Below are 16,610 nucleotides of genomic sequence, written 5' to 3'. Positions count from 1 at the left end.
GCTTCTCAGCTTCCTGATTAAAGCAGTTGCTGGTTGGCTCTTAAAAATACTCACAGAAGTTTCATGAAAACTTAGAGTTTTATCTAAAATCGTGCCCAGGTACTTAAAATGCTCCACTAATGGGAATTAATAAAAAGTTTAATAAAAAGATGACCTGGTGATGGCTTTAGATAAAAAAAGTTACAGGATCTAAACATTAATAAAATTCATCCTGAAGCGAAGATGAAAGCCAAAATTTAAATGTCATCACAATCCATCCAATAGTTTAACTCAAAACTCCAACTGTAAACCTCATGGTGGCGCTGGAGGAATTGGAGGAAGATTCGTTCTCTGAGGACCATAAAAGTTTGTACAAACTTTCAGGCAATCCCTCCAAAAGTTGTTGAGATATTTTAGTCTGAGCTATTGAGCAGCAGTAACCTCTTGTCAACTTAAAGCTGTTTAACTTTCCCAGGAGAAATAGTTCACTTTAAAACTCCATTTCAGTTCTTCACTTCACATTCATGTGTGTCGTAATACTTTTGTCTGAAACTCAAACTCGTCTTTGTTTCTCCATCATGCAGCTGACACTCTGAGGCCCACGTACTTACAATATAATTTTGCTGTCGTCAATGCACCAGGTAGTCAAATTTAGCCCCAACAGGAACCTGCAATTATCTTACATGTGAGCCTGAATGAGGGCTGCACCTGAACTTGTTATCCTGAACCAGTCCTGCAGAAAAAAAAACACAAAATAATGAGCACTTTGCAATGAAGAAGCTGTCCAGAAATGCATATTCCAGCTGTAAAATCAGATTTATTAACATTTATCTTATTCTGTGATGGGTTTTTCTTCTCCCATTAAAAGTCAGAGTGTGTCAGAATTCCACATTCAGCAGCAGCAGCGTCTTTACTTTGAAACCACTTTATCTCGGGATGAGACAGAAGGAGCAGAGTGAGCGCCGGCCTGCTTTATTTAGTGGCGACCCTGTGGGAAGATAATGAATCAGCCCTTGTCATTTCCCCAGAACACCAGGAGAAAGAGTCAACGCGGCTTCACAGATAAAAAGATGTACTGTGGATAATTTACAAGGGCAATGCAATCAATATCCATTCAGAGCACAACCGACCCATCGGTTCAGTTTTACTTTGTACTAAGTGGGACTGAGTCAGACACGGACATTAATCATCTCTATTATGATCGTGAATATCAAAGTAACTGTCAGCTGTTGAGGAAGCGTCTTTATTGTGTGATGTAAGCCGAGCGGCTCTCTCAGATCCTCAGAGTGTGAACAAGTCTTCAGTGGAAACTCTGAGAAAGGAACTTTTATGAGTTCTCCTTGTGGACGATAAGATCATTTGGGAACAGTTGCCTGATTTTGTAACCCTCTGAACCGTTTTAATCATTATTTAAAGGCATGTTTTCTTTAAAAGATCGCTAAAGATGCACTGTTTATCCTAGAAAGAAACTGTAAAAACAGGCATTATCCTCTGAGTTTGAACTTTCTAACAGTCCTTGAACGGATTATAAGTTATGGACCTTTCCCTTATGAAAAAGTGACCAAAATGAAGTTTGAAATAGTGATATTTCTGTCAGAATCACAAATCATCAAAAATAAAGTGTTTGCACTCACCAGATCCTGTTAAAAACTAATAAAAAAAAAAAAAAAACATTAAGTTCTGCTCCTCAGAGACACTGTGAAGACATGATTGATTTGGCTGAGACCAACGGTCACGTGACAAATATTCACTGAAAATCTGTTTACACAGAGCAAAGAGGAGAGGACAGGAGAGGCTGTTTACACAGAGCAGAGAGGACAGAGCAGACATTCATGGGGCGGCTGTGGCTCAGTTGGTAGAATTGGTTGCCCTAACCGAAGGGTTGGTGGTTCGATCCCTGACCGTCGCAGCCTACATGTCGAAGTATCCTTGAGCAAGATACTGAACCCCAAATTGCTCCCGATGCTGCGTTCATCGGTGTGTGAATGAATTCCCAATGGTGGCAGGTGGGGCCGTTTAGGGTAGCCTCTGCCACCAGTATGAATGTGTGTGTGAAAGGGTGAATGAGCGCAGTCTGTAGTGTAAATCGCTTTGAGTGGTCGCAAGGCGACTAGAAAAGCGCTATATAAGTGCAGGTCCATTTACCAGGTCCATTTACAGGACAGGAGATGCTGTTCACACAGAACAGAGGGGAGAGGGCAGGAGAGGCTGGAAACATAATACTTCAATGTACAATATGTGGAACAAACTTTCTTGGTCATTTTGCGTTTCTTTTTGCATTTTGTGTCTTTTTTGTCCAATTTTTTGGTCATTTTGTGTCTTTTTTGTCATTTTATATCTTTTTTGTCATTTTACATCTTTTGATGGTAATTTTGTATCTTTTGGGTGATTTTGGGGGTTTTACATCTTTTTTCCATAATTTTACGTCTTCTTTTTTGGTCATTTTATGTCAGGAGAGGCTGGAAACATGACAATACTTCAATATGTACAATATGTGGAGAAAACTGTTTTCCCACCAATGTTAATGACACTTGTGGGCGCTTGGAAAAGTGTTTATATATAAAAATAAAATTTTATTGCAATTAAAAAAAATAAGAACTCAAAATGCCTTTTGTCATTCTAACTGTGTTATTCTGCACCAAGACATGCTTGAGTTTTTCCGACTTCGAGCCATGATTGTGCTGATTCATTAGAGCTGCAGGACTTATAGATTTATATAGATTTTATATATTGCAGTGAAACACGAGGACACAGAGTAAAATGTAAAAAAAGCCAAAAATGCCCTAAAACAGCTTGTTGGGGTTCAGAGGGTTGAGCTGCGTTAAAACTCATCTTGTAATTTAAACTTCTCTGTTGTGTTTTGCAGGCAGTGATGGAGTCAGCGGTAAATGAAGAAGCCTCACTACAAAGAGCCATCTGGATCAAGTGAGTTGACACACAAACTGGGGAACTGTTGATTTCTGTCCTCTTAAGTCCTTATGGGCTTCAGGGAAGAACGACTCATACGGACATATTTATTCTTCAGTGGCAGGAGAACTCAAATAATTCACCAATTTTCTCTTTTGCACAAAGACAATTTACAAGTGATTCAGACCTGTTGCAGGAGTCATGTACAGTTTTTCCACTCATGGATCGCATATTTCATTAATCTGAAGTGATTTTTAGTTTGAAAATCCATTAAAATTATAAAATAAATGTTTTGGAGTCATTTTACCCCCCAAAGTGTCCCTGGTTTGGTGGGTATTACTTTGTGAATGTAGAATAACTTTAGAGATGACAGTCACTGATGGTAAAACACACACACGCACACACACACACACACACACACACACACACACACACACACTGCAGCTACTTCAACTTGTGTATCAATTAGAGGCCATTAGATTTATTTTTTTTAATATTTTTCAAAAAGTAGAATTACTAGTAAAAAAAAGTTTACACTACAATAAAAAAAGTCAAATTTACCAGAAAAAAGGTAGAATAACCAGAGAAAAATCAAAATTACCAGAAAACAAATCAAAATTACAAGAATTTTTTTTAGAAATTGTGCATCAGGATATTGTGTTGGGAATTTCTTTAAATAATGCTGCCAAATTCAGCTTATTTTATGTTTTACTCAAGAAACTTCAGAGCAGTGTAGCTTGTTGTTTGTGAAAGTTTGATAAAATGCTGCAGTTGTTGTCGTCCATACATGTTTGATATCAGTTCAGTTCAGTTTGACTGAATACTTTGTTGGTCAGTCTGTGGGTTTGACTCTCATTGTGGAGAAATAAAAAGACTGAAGTGAGATGAAAAGACTGAGAATTTTCTTTTATTTGACAAATTTATGTGACTCAAGTATCGGGATAAAATCGTATTGTGCAGCTTCTGGGGATTCACACCTCTAATATCAATTCATTCATAAAACATGAAAGTACTCTTGTATCGATTCAGGACGAGGGGAGAATAACTTCTCTACATTTCATGGCGTTGAAATTAAAGGTTGGCTTGGCTGTCGGTTTGTTGACTCATTTTAAAAAGAGACAGAGAGATTGTGAGAGAAGAGAGACATAGAGCCTCTTCATGCTTGGTATTAATATGATCCTGGGTGATCTGTTCACAAGTGGACAGCTCTCAGTACAGACGGAAACACACTTTCAATTTGAGATGAAATCTGTTGCATTTGGCCACATTCGCTGGAGCACAATATAGACAGCCTGTTCCTCTGAGCTCCCGCTGATCGACAGGGTCTGCAGGTATTTGGTTTATGACCAAATACCTAATACTAATGACCAAAGCTGGACTTAGAAGTTAAAGGATCACCAAAAATGTTTCCCCAGATTTATCCTCTGGTGAACATGAATATCTTTACTGAATTTCATGGTAATCAATTAAATAGCTACTGAGATATTTGAATCTGGACCAAGTGATGGAACAAATACTAACAAAACCATCCATGCAGAGTGGCTGCCAGCTGGAAAACTGAATCATAAATGCAGATAGGTTTAGGTTTATTTATTTGCACAGTTATAATAACATAAAATGACAAAGATAACGAATAGTGTAAAGTGCAGGGAGAGGCAGAAAACCCAGATGGGCTTATTTAAAGCCTCCACCTAAAATTTCATGATAAGAAAGTAATAACAAACTGATAATAGAAAAAAACATATGTATAACATCAACAACAAGTTTTAATGACAAGTTTTAATGACAATTACAATATAACAATATAAAAACAAAAATGAACATGATATAAAAGTGTATTTGTGTGTGAATTAGAGTTTTAAAACAGCAGTTAAATGGGCTTTTAGACTCTTTTGAAACATTTTTTAGCGATGGAGTTCATTGCCAGATGGGAAAAGGTATTCCATAATTTAGTCCCTAAATTTAACAATAAATTGACCTCTGTATGTGAGAACTCTTGAAGGATGAAGATCTAAAGATTGATGCGATGGATAAGAGTGAACTTGAGAATTAAATTTAAAATAAGTCTTAAAGTGCTTTGTAAAGTTTTCATGATCTGAATATACCTTAAAAATAAAAACGCATATTTGAGAGATTGATGTCATGAACATTAAGTATCTGGATTTTCTAAAATAGAGGGACAGATGAGGCATGTGACTAAAATCTGGTTGCCATCCTAACAAAACGATAAAGATAATCAATATGTTTCTTTATGAAACAAAAATAGAGCAACAGCATTCTAAACTCTTAAACAAACAGCATCATAAAAGACAAAAGCTGTACAGCATTATTAAATGATGAACATAAAACAATGTATTTAAAACCAGAGAAGTATTTGACCTCAGCAGGGTTTAACAGTTTTTTCTAATTAATGCACAGAAAACACGCTTTATCCATCTTCCTCTTAGGACTATAAAGACTTGATCCTTAAAGTAATACCATGATGTTAGAAATTATCATCACACCATGTGAAACTGACTTCATAATTCAATAAAAAGCATCTCTTCCTCCAACAAGTTCTCCCTCGCTTGCTCCATATTCAAGGTTTTTACCATATTGTGTGTGTGCTGTTTGTGTCAACACTGTGTGTGTGTGTGTGTGTGTGTGTGTGGTGCTGGCTGTGTGTGTGTGTGTGTGTGTGTGTGTGTGTGTGTGTGTGTGTGTGTGGTGCTGGCTGTGTGTGTGTGCGTGTGGTGCTGGCTGTGTGTGTGTGTGTGTGTGTGTGTGTGTGTGTGTTGCTGGCTGTGTGTGGTGCTGGCTGTGTGTGTGTGTGTGTGTGTGGTGCTGGCTGTGTGTGTGTGTGTGTGTGGTGCTGGCTGTGTGTGTGTGTGTGTGTGTGTGTGTGTGGTGCTGGCTGTGTGTGTGTGTGTGTGTGTGTGTGTGTGTGTGTGTGTGTGTGTGTGTGGTGCTGGCTGTGTGTGTGTGTGGTGCTGGCTGTGCGTGTAGTGCCAACACGTCCTCCTGCTGCGGGCTGTGTACTGTGTTGTGTCCTGATTACAAACTGCCCTATTTTTCTCTCCCAGAGAGTGAAAGTGGAAAAATATTGTCATTTTCCTCCACCAAGTCTCCCGTGATGAGCCACAGGGGGGGACAGTTTTAACAACTGTTAATTGTCATGCAGCTCATATTCCAGCGTCATATTTGACTTAAGATTCATTATGTGAACTTTAATGGTTGATAATGCTCTAAATCTCAGTTCCTGCAGGGATGAAACTTCAAAACACAACAGTGTTTTCCTTCATTTTAACCCTTATGCCCTCTTCGAATATACTACCCTCTTGTGACCTTCGTCGCCAATAAAAGGCCAACTGCTATTAAATTACCATACATCAATATTTTTTTCAGATGGAAAATAATCAGATTTTTTTTGGAAGAAATTATGGAAAACCTTAAAATATATAAACTGGCATATAAAGGGTTAATATTCAGAAAATTATTTAATGTTTGGTCATTTTGAACAAGTCTGAAGTTGTTTAGGAGATTTATGAAAAAAAGCAGAAAAAAATATTGATTTATGGTGATTTAATAGCAGTTTTAGTGTGTGTGGCCTTTTTTGGCCACAAGGGTCACCAGAGGGAGTATCTGGCACTACATAAAAAATACCAATGCAATCAAAAACATTTTATTGCTGATCTTTGACATATCCAAGACTCGAATCACCACCAAAACCCCAGCTCCCTAATATTTATTATATGGAAAATAATACATTAAAAACTGGCATACAAATGTTTAAAATTATGGAAATTATTATTTTTAAGTCTATCTGTTTAAGAGATTTATATAAAACAAATCTGAAAAAAGTATTGATGTATTATGATTTAATAGCAGTTTTAGTGTGCGTGGCTTTTATTGGCCACAAAGGTCACGAGAGGTTAGTAAATGCATCAGTGGAGTATGAAAAGACATGTTAGAGTTAATGACAATGGATTTCAAATATTTTACTAAAAGGAAAAGTCCCTGCAAAAATTCATGCCTCAAGCTGTAATACAGCCAAAATGATCAACAAATGAGAACAAATGAGAGAAAAATGTACAAAAATGCCCAAAGAGGGCAGAAGGATTAAACCTGATTCAATGCAACACAAATACTCTAAACTGTAATTTGATACAAGTAAGAATGCATTTCACCACATTAACATTCAGTTTAACATCTGTCTGTTTGCATCCTTTGTGTTCATTTCCCCTCAGATTTGCCTGCCAGGTGCAAAGCCGAGCAGAGCAGAACGTGTCCATGCAGTGTTCCTGTGGAGAGGTGTGTGCTGGCGAGTGTGTGGATGTGTGTCTGCGTGTGTGTCAGGACATCCAGCCAGGGACTGAGCTGCTGCTGTACGGAGACACTGTGGGAAAAAGTCAGACAGCAGACAAACCTGACGCACAGGACGGCACCACCGGGCTGACAGGTAACGGCATATGAAACTAGAAGATGTAAGGAATCTATAGGCACCTTGTCCTCAGGATATCATGTTGGGAAGTCGTCCAAATAACGCTGCTAAGTTTGGCTTTTTTTATGTTTCATTCAAAAAACTTCAGAGCCATGAAGCTGAAAGTTTGTGAAAGTTTGATAAAATGCTGCAGTTGTTGTCGTCCATACATGTTTGATATCAGTTGAGTTCAGTTTGACTGAATACTTTGTTGGTCAGTCTGTGGGTTTGACTCTCATTGTGGAGAAATAAAAAGACTGAAGTGAGATGAATAGACTGAGAATTTTCTCTGATTTGACAAAACAATTCTTGATTGAATTTAATTTTGTGGACACAAAATGCAGTTAAACAGTTAAATTGCAATATATTGTATCTCAATACTCACCATATCGCAAAATGCTTAAAATCACAATAATATTGTATTGTGACTCAAGTATTGGGATAAAATCGTATTGTGCAGCTTCTAATTTCGTTCCCTGGTTGCAGAACTCTACAACAAGCTAAAATGACAAACATTTGATATATTGCGGCCTTTTTACGTTGACATTTACAGTATACAGTCAGCACACATAGTGAAACATGATGAATCAGTAGGAGTCTTTGTGTTTGTTTCCACCTGATGCATTAAGTGCAATATTAACTCTTTTATAGCTCTGTTTTTGATCTCCACCACCTCCTGAGGGAAATTCAGGTGCATCTCAATACATAAGAATATCATGGAAAAGTCCATTTTCCAAAGTCAAATAGCCCCAACCAAGTATTGAGTCAGAGGCCAACATTTCCATAATAAACATACTTTTTAAGACACTGAATTTTAGGTCTTCATTAAATGTAAGCCATAATCATTATAGTTAGAATAAATTAAATAAATTAAGACATGAAATGTTTCATTCTGTGTGTAATGGATCTATATAATGTGTTATTTCCACTTTTTGAATTGAATTACTGTCATAAATAAACTTTTCTAATATATCCTACTTTATTGAGATGCACATGTATATGGTCATCCTGCTCTGATGGATTTATAAATGGAGAGTTGTTTGACATAACTTAAGGTGGTACAATAATACAGCTCATTTGGAATGTCCTTATTAGAGTTTGATCATAAATCATTAAAGATTTGATTTTGCTATAGGGTGGGACACTCATGCCGTATTTCTACTGCACGGGACAGAATGGCTCATATCAACTCAACCTGCTCTCTTTTTGGTTTTCCATTAGCAAAATAATAAATAAACTAGGCCTGTAAACAGGACTGAACGGGACCGAGCCAAGTGGAGCTGTTGGGGGGGGGGGGGCGATGTCAGCGGAGGCCACGTCGGGCACGGCGCTGTGGGCTCAGTCCCTATGCGTACCAAATAGTGTGTCTCCTACCACGGTGCTCGGGGTAGGGGTAAAACATGTTACTTGCTGTTGCCAGCAGGGGGCGCTATGACTGTGTGTCAATATTGACATGCGGGTGTGTTGTGGGCTGGCCCCTAATCACGTGTGTGAAATTTGGGACAGATTGGACAATGTATGGTCAAGTTATCCAGTCTTGTGTTAAATGGCGAGACGCCATATTTTGTCACCATGCCACGCCCACATAGTGTGACCGTCGGGAAAGATTTGAATAACTTTTGATCCCAAAGGCGTTGTGATGGTACTGACCAAGTTTGAAGTTGATCGGTTAAATCTGTAGGAGGAGTTCGTTAAAGTATGCGACCTGGAAATGGCACAAAACGCTGAATATTGCGATATGCAAACCAAGATGGCGGACTTGCTGTTGCGTTTGAGATATGGCTCCAAGAGGCTTTTTGGTGCGTCTCCACATGATTCATATGTGTACCAAATTGGGTGTCTCTACGTGAAACTTACTCCCCGGGCTAGGTGTAAAACATGTTAGTTTCTGTAGCCAGCGGGTGGCGCTACGACTGTGTGTCAATATTGACATGTGGGTGTGGTCAGGGCTTGCGCCTCATTACGTGTGAGAAATTTGGGACAGATTGGACAATGTATGGTCAAGTTATCCAGTCTGGTGTTAGATGGCGAGACGCCATATTTTGCCGCCATGCCACGGCCACATAGTGTGAAGGTCAGTAAAGGTGTTGATAAGTTGTGTTATCCAAGGCCTTGTGATGGTACTGACCAAGTTTGAAGGCAATGGGATTAAATCTGTTGGAGGAGTTATGTACAGTATGCAACGTGGTCATTTTATGAAAGGGGGCGTGGATAAAGCATAAGGGGCGGGGCTTTATGAAATATTGTTATTTAGAACTGTTAAGGGCTGGACTCTGATGAAGCATCATGAGTTTGGAGCAGATGGGGCAAAGTATGTAAAAGTTAGAAAGATCTGTAGTTTTGTGGCGAGACGCCATTTGTTGGCGGCATGCCACGGCCACATAGTGTGACTGTCGGTAAGGATTTGGATAACTTTTGATCCCAAAGGCCTTGTGATGGTACTGACCAAGTTTGAAGTCAATTGGATAATATCTGTAGGAGGAGTTCGTTAAAGTATGCGACCTGGAAATGGCCAAAAATGATGACAAGTGCGATAGTCAGTCCAAGATGGAGGACTTCCTGTTGGGTTTGAGGTATGGGTCCAAGAGGCTTTTTGGTGCGTCTCCACATGAAGCACGTGTGTACCAAATTTCGTGTCTCTACGTGAAACCTACTGCTGGGGCTAGGCATAAAAGTTGTTACTTCCTGTTGCCAGCGGGGGGCGCTATGACTGTGTGTCAATATTGACATGTGGGTGTGTCCCGGGCTGGACCCTAATCACGTAAGTGAAATTTGGGACAGATTGGACAATGTATGGCCAAGTTATGCAGTCTGGTGTTAGATGGCAAGACGCCATATTTTGCCGCCATGCCACGCCCACATAGTGTGACTGTCGGTAAAGATTTATACAACTTTTGATCCCAAAGGCCTTGTGATGGTACTGACCAAGTTTGAAGTCAATCGGGTAAAATCTGTAGGAGGAGTTAGTTAAAGTATGCGACCTGGAAATGGGCAAAAACGATGACAAGTGCGATATTCAATCCAAGATGGCCGACTTCCTGTATGTTTTCGGGTATGGGTCCAAGAGGCTTTTTGGTGTGTCTTCACATGATTCATGTGTGTACCAAATTTCGTGTCTCTACGTGAAGCCTACTGCGAGGGCTAGGCATAAAAGTTGTTACTTCCTGTTGCCAGCGGGGGGCGCTATGACTGTGTGTCAATATTGACATGTGGGTGTATTCAGAGGTGGACCCTTATCACGTGTAAGAATTTTGGGCCAGATGAGACAATGTATGGTGAAGTTATACAGTCTCGTGTGTTATGGCGAGACGCCATATTTTGCCGCCATGCCACGCCCACATAGTGTGACCGTCGGTAAAAATTTATACAACTTTTGATCCCAATGGCCTTGTGATGCTACTGACCAAGTTTGAAGTCAATGGGATGAAATCTGTTGGAGGAGTTATGTAAAGTATGCAAGGTGGTCATGTGATGAAAGGGGGCGTGGATATAGCATAAGGGGCGGGGATTTATGAAATTTTGTCATTTAGAAGTGTTAAGGGCTGGACTCTGATGAAGCATTAGAAGTTTGGAGCAGATTGGACAAAGAAAGGGAAAGTTATGATGATCTTGTGTTTTATGGCGAGACGCCATATTTTGCCGCCATGCCACACCCACATAGTGTGACCGTCGGTGAAGCTTTATACAACTTGTTCCCAAAGGCCTTGTGATGGTACTGACCAAATTTGAAGTCGATCGGGTGAAATCTGTAGTACAAGTTTGTTAAAGTATGCATGGTGGAAATGGGCCAAAACAGCAGGAAACGCCATTTTCGATCCAAGATGGCCGACTTCCTGTACGTTTTAGGGTATGAGTTCTTGAGACTTTTTGGTGCGTCTTGCCATGATACATGTATGTACCAAATTTCATGCTGATACGTCATGCCTGTGCGAGGGGCTGAATTTTCTTGACTTTCAAGGGGGCGCTGTTGAGTCATTTTGCCACACCCATTCCCGCGAATACCAGAATACGAAAATTTCACGGGAGATTGACGTCTATTCCAAAAATTAGGAGTTTTTGAATATGATAAAGCCCCCAAAAAGGCGATTGATTACCCGGAAAAATAATAATAAGAATAGACGGACCAATTTCAATAGGGTCCTTGCACCGTTAGTGCTCGGTCCCTAATAAGAATAGACAGACCAATTACAATAGGGTCCTCGCACCGTTAGTGCTCGGTCCCTAATAAACGGACCAATTTCAATAGGGTCCTCGCACCGTTAGTGCTCGGTCCCTAATAAAGAATTGTGCGAAATACCTGGTTAGTTCTTTGGTACCACCTCGGTCAAGGTTTCAAGTGATCTGAACCGAAGAGGAAGAGTTAAAAGACTGCAGACAAAGAAAACCCGGACATTTTTGAACAACCAACCAGATTTATGCACGAGTGGTGTGCCATATCGCATCATTCACGATAATACCGGTACATTTTTTTATATGATTAAAAAAATGCATTTAGCGATGATGGCAACATTCCTACTTCCTAACGTAGCAACATCAAATCATTGCAATCAAAACTTACTATTGAGATGCACCTGTATGTGTCTTTTTAGCTGCTGAATGCTGCACTGAGGTCACCAGCTCGTCTCTAACTGTGTGTTTGTCTGAGCTGTTTTGCTGAAACAGCTGCTGTAAGATACGACGATGAGAGTGAACCGTATATACAGTAAATGTGAAAAACCATAATAATGAACTGAAAGATGCTTTTAATTTAATTTAATCCACAATTTTCCACCTCTCCTGATGAAATTATCAATTATTTCCTCTTGCATTAAGTGAAAAATGCCGACGTACAAACCCTTCATGTAGTTATTACAGTGAAGCGGAACCAAACAGAGTTATATGACCCTAATTAATGCCGTCACACTCTTCAGACCATTTTATATTCAGTCTCACTCTCCACCTGGAGGAGCTAGAGGGACATTAAATCCTGTGTTTAATGGACTCAACAGCAACAACAGTGACCCCAGAAAACCTCATTTACCACGCAGCGTATTTAATTAAAGCCTCAGTTATGGTTGAATGAAACAAGCTATATGTAAACACGAAGGTCCTGGCAGATAAACGGAGATGAATAGTGAGAGGATGAATAATTTCTGGCAAACAAAAAGCACGCAAGTTAAATGAAAAGAGCAAGTAATAAAACAAAACCATTAAAGCGCAGTTGATAAATAGGAATAATATGCTCCCCGGCTCTGCTAATCCTTCTGTTGTGATTGATGGGACATTAAGGACCTTCGTGCAGAAAACACCCGGCAGCAACAGTCTGCAGCTCCACCGTGAATATCCTATTCACAGCGCTGATTCAAACAGATTGAGACTATAAATCATGAATGCATCTCCAAAACAATTATGAATACTAAATGAGAGATAATAAGATAAGGAACAATTGATCCCTGCAGGGACATTACATCGTTGTGGAAGCAGCAAATATTAATTAGATTTAGAGGGAGAAATGAAAACTGTTACATAGGGGAGAAGCACAACAACAAGTAGATAAAAAAATATTCTAATAAAAATAATGAAAAAATGAAACTAGCAATTAAATATAATGTATACAAGTGGAAATTCTTCTGAGAGAAAATTGCATTTACATGAGTAAATAAGTCATACATACATAAAATATCTACTCATAACATGTAAATATAAGTGTTTATAGATCATTTAGGAGAGGAGTACAAATAAATGTACTCAAGTGGAATATTAAGATCCTTTTTCTCATTTTATTCTACTTTGTACTTTAGGAGAATTCAAAGAGAAATATTAGCTTAATCACTAAATGAGCATGTTTTATTCTACTGCATTTATTTAAGAGATATAATTAATTAATTTGTAGATTTACATTGCACGTGCAAGTTGCAACAGTTATATTATTACTGTTCAGTACTTCTGATACTTTAGGAACATTTTGCAAAGAAGAATTTTCCAAAAATGTCAGAATAACCCCTCCAGTAAAATCTTGCATGCTGGACTTTTCACTTTACTTTAGTTCCACTTTATGTTTTACTTTTATTTGATCTGAATGCTTCTTCCACTGGTAGTATAACAACCACAGTGCATATAAATTATAGAGATACAGCATGAAGTAATGTAGCAGTGTGTTTGGAAACTAAGTGGCAACAAAGTTCAGCAGAAAGAAACACATTTATATAGAATTCTTTTAGAAAATGAACCGACTTCTCACTTGATTTGTGACCTCAGTAAACATTTTCATAATGAGTTTTTGGTCTCAATCTTTAGTTTCAAGTCTTCCTTTTTCACTTTGCTTTTTATTGATTTTTATATATATACATACATTAAACACATAATAACACAACTAACAACAATAACAACTCTGGGGTATTTACAGTTTACATCCAGTAATACATTTAATTTTACTTTAGTAATTAGTAGTTTACTTAACACTTCAATTCATACATTTAGTCTTCATGTTGACACCTAATCCATTTTTCCCATTTTCTGTTAAACTCATCTTCCCTCAATCTTAGACAATAGGTCATTTTTTCCATTATAAATAATTCCTGTGCTATATGTTGGGTCCACCTCAAGCCAAGTTCTTGTGATAGCTTTTCTGCTAGCTGTGAGCAACACTTGGTTGGCTAAGTAATTATCTTCCACATCAGTTATAGTATATGGAGAGTTAGCACCTCCAAGTCTGAGGCCATGGTTCTCTGCCGGAAAACGGTGGACTGCCCCCTCTGGGTGGGGAGAGAGGTACTGCCTCAAGCGAAGGAGTTCAAGTATCTCGGGGTCTTGTTCACGAGTGAGGGTAGAACGGAGCGTGAAATGGACAGGCGGTTTGGTGCAGCGTCAGCAGTGATGCGGGCGTTGTACCGGACCGTCGTGGTGAAGAAGGAGCTGAGCCGGAAGGCAAAGCTCTCGATTTACCGGTCCATCTACGTTCCAACCCTCACCTATGGTCACGAACTTTGGGTAGTGACCGAAAGAGCAAGATCGCGGATACAAGCGGCTGAAATGAGCTTCCTCCGTAGGGTGGCTGGGCTCAGCCTTAGAGATAGGGTGAGGAGCTCAGACATCCGGAGGGAGCTCGGAGTAGAGTCGCTGCTCCTTCGCGTCGAAAGGAGTCAGCTGAGGTGGTTTGGGCATCTGGTAAGGATGCCTCCCGGGCGCCTCCCGTTAGAGGTGTTCCGGGCACGTCCAACTGGTAGGAGGCCCCGGGGAAGACCCAGAACACGGTGGAGGGATTATATCTCTCTCCTGGCCTGGGAACGCCTCGGGGTCCCCCAGGAGGAGCTGGACGTTGTGGCTGGGGAGAGGGACGTCTGGAATGCCCTGCTTAGCCTGCTGCCCCCGCGACCCGGCCCCGGATAAGCGGAAGAAAATGGATGGATGGATGGATCAGTTATATTCCCAAGGAATAAAACTAAACATTTTTTGGGACTACTGGAAATTTATGGAAGAATTATCCTATCTTTATTCAAGAGCGTAGATTTTCAGTTTGAGAGCATAATTTGTCTTTCTCGTGCTCAGATTTGTTCTCCTCATGCTCACATTTTGCGCTCGCACTCAGATTTCTGCTGCTTTCTTTCAAAATGTGTGCGTGCACTTAAAAATCACATGCTTGTCCTCACATTTCTTCTTCTTGGACACAAACATTTCGCTCGCACTCAAATATGTCCTGTGCTCGCTCAAATCTAAAGTCTACGCGCTCAGATCTCAACTCTGCGCTCTCAAAACTTTTGTGCTCGCACCCAGAACACGCACGTCCTCTCAGGTTGAGGTGTCTGCTCAGACTGAACGTGGTCCCGCCCTGCGCTTAAAATAGTGTGTTTCACCAGCCAATAGGGAGACAGCTAGATTGTGACCCCGTCTTAGGTGCGTTCCCTCGCATTTTTGAGCGCTCCGTCGGGGCGGGTATCTGGTCTGTTTGTAAAACTGCTTCTCTCTTAAAATACCCCAATTTACCATATTAACCAGCTATTTGAATCGTCACCTATTTAAGACGCAGCATATTTATGTAGAATTAATCTTAAGTAGTCCTAAAAAGAGTTATCGTAGCTTAGATTATATATATATATATATTTTTATTATTATTTATATATATATATTTATTGTTTTTTATTTTTCACCTGTTCAGTGGTGTCACGATAGTCCAGTGGTGAAGGACGCTACCATCTGTTGCATTTTAAACCATGGGACGCCGGTTCGCATCCCGTCCGCTGCACTCTTGCTACATGTCTTATTATGATTTACATTTTTAATTGATAAATTAATTGTAACAGTAATACAATCCGTGTAACCAGCTGCTTCTCTTACTGAAACGTTTAACAAGAGATGATGGGTAAATGCACTTGGCTACGTGATTAAAAAGGTATAATGAAAAATACACTATGATGATAATGATTTGAGGATAACATTTGTGCGTGTAATGCAGTGTATCACCGTCCTATTTACGCGGTCAAAGCCAGGGAGCGCGTAATCAGGCTAATGTTGGTAATGCTTTCACAAGAAGGAGACTTTGAGCAGGATTCGGAGCGCGGCAGCGAATGAATGGGAGACGAGATGAATGGCCAAAGACCTCAAGTAAGTTCATTGCTAAATGTTGCTACAACTCAAAACACATCGACCATATACAGTAGTTTCAATAACAGTACCGTAATCATTTTGACACTCGTACTTATCAACATATATAGCGGGCCTTCATTGTAACATGTGCAACGAAAGTACAATAATTGGCAACGTATGATCGTACCAGCGGCAGGTAGGCACACATAATGATGCGCGAGCTGAAGGGAATCCCCGCTGACGTCACTTCATTCATAATGAGTTGCTGTCCCTAGTGCCGACAAAGGCCCGCTATATATGTTGATAAGTACGAGTGTTTTGAGTTGTAGCAACATTTAGCAATGAACTTACTTGAGGTCTTTGGCCATTCATCTCGTCTCCCATTCATTCGCTGCCCCGCTCCGAATCCTGCTCAAAGTCTTCTTCTTGTGAAAGCATTACCAACATTAGCCTAATTACGCGCCCCCTGGCTTTGACCGCGTAAATAGGACGGTGATACACTGCATTACACGCGCAAATGTTATCCTCAAATCATTATCATCATCATCATAGTGTATTTTTCATTATACCTTTTTAATCAAGTAGCCAAGTCTATTTACCCATCATCTCTTGTTAAACGTTTCAATAAGAGAAGCAGCTGGTTACACGGATTGTATTACTGTTACATTAATTTATCAATTAAAAATGTAAATCATAATAAGAC

At 39.8% G+C, this 16,610-nt stretch overlaps 1 protein-coding gene across 1 annotated transcript in view; it reads left to right on the top strand.

Annotated features, from left to right (window-relative positions):
• znf408 (zinc finger protein 408) overlaps positions 1-16,610 on the top strand; it is a 35,889-nt gene that overhangs the window by 6,203 nt on the left and 13,076 nt on the right. The window contains exons 3-4 of the mRNA XM_059349429.1: positions 2,846-2,904; positions 7,113-7,324. Coding sequence (XP_059205412.1) covers positions 2,846-2,904; positions 7,113-7,324 — 271 coding nt within the window. The remainder of the gene's footprint in view (positions 1-2,845; positions 2,905-7,112; positions 7,325-16,610) is intronic.

Source organism: Centropristis striata, chromosome 2 (genome assembly GCF_030273125.1).
Source record: "Centropristis striata isolate RG_2023a ecotype Rhode Island chromosome 2, C.striata_1.0, whole genome shotgun sequence".
NCBI classification, from domain to species: Eukaryota; Metazoa; Chordata; class Actinopteri; order Perciformes; family Serranidae; genus Centropristis; species Centropristis striata.
Note: the sequence above shows the minus strand (reverse complement) of the source record. Positions and strands in the feature narration are given on the sequence as shown.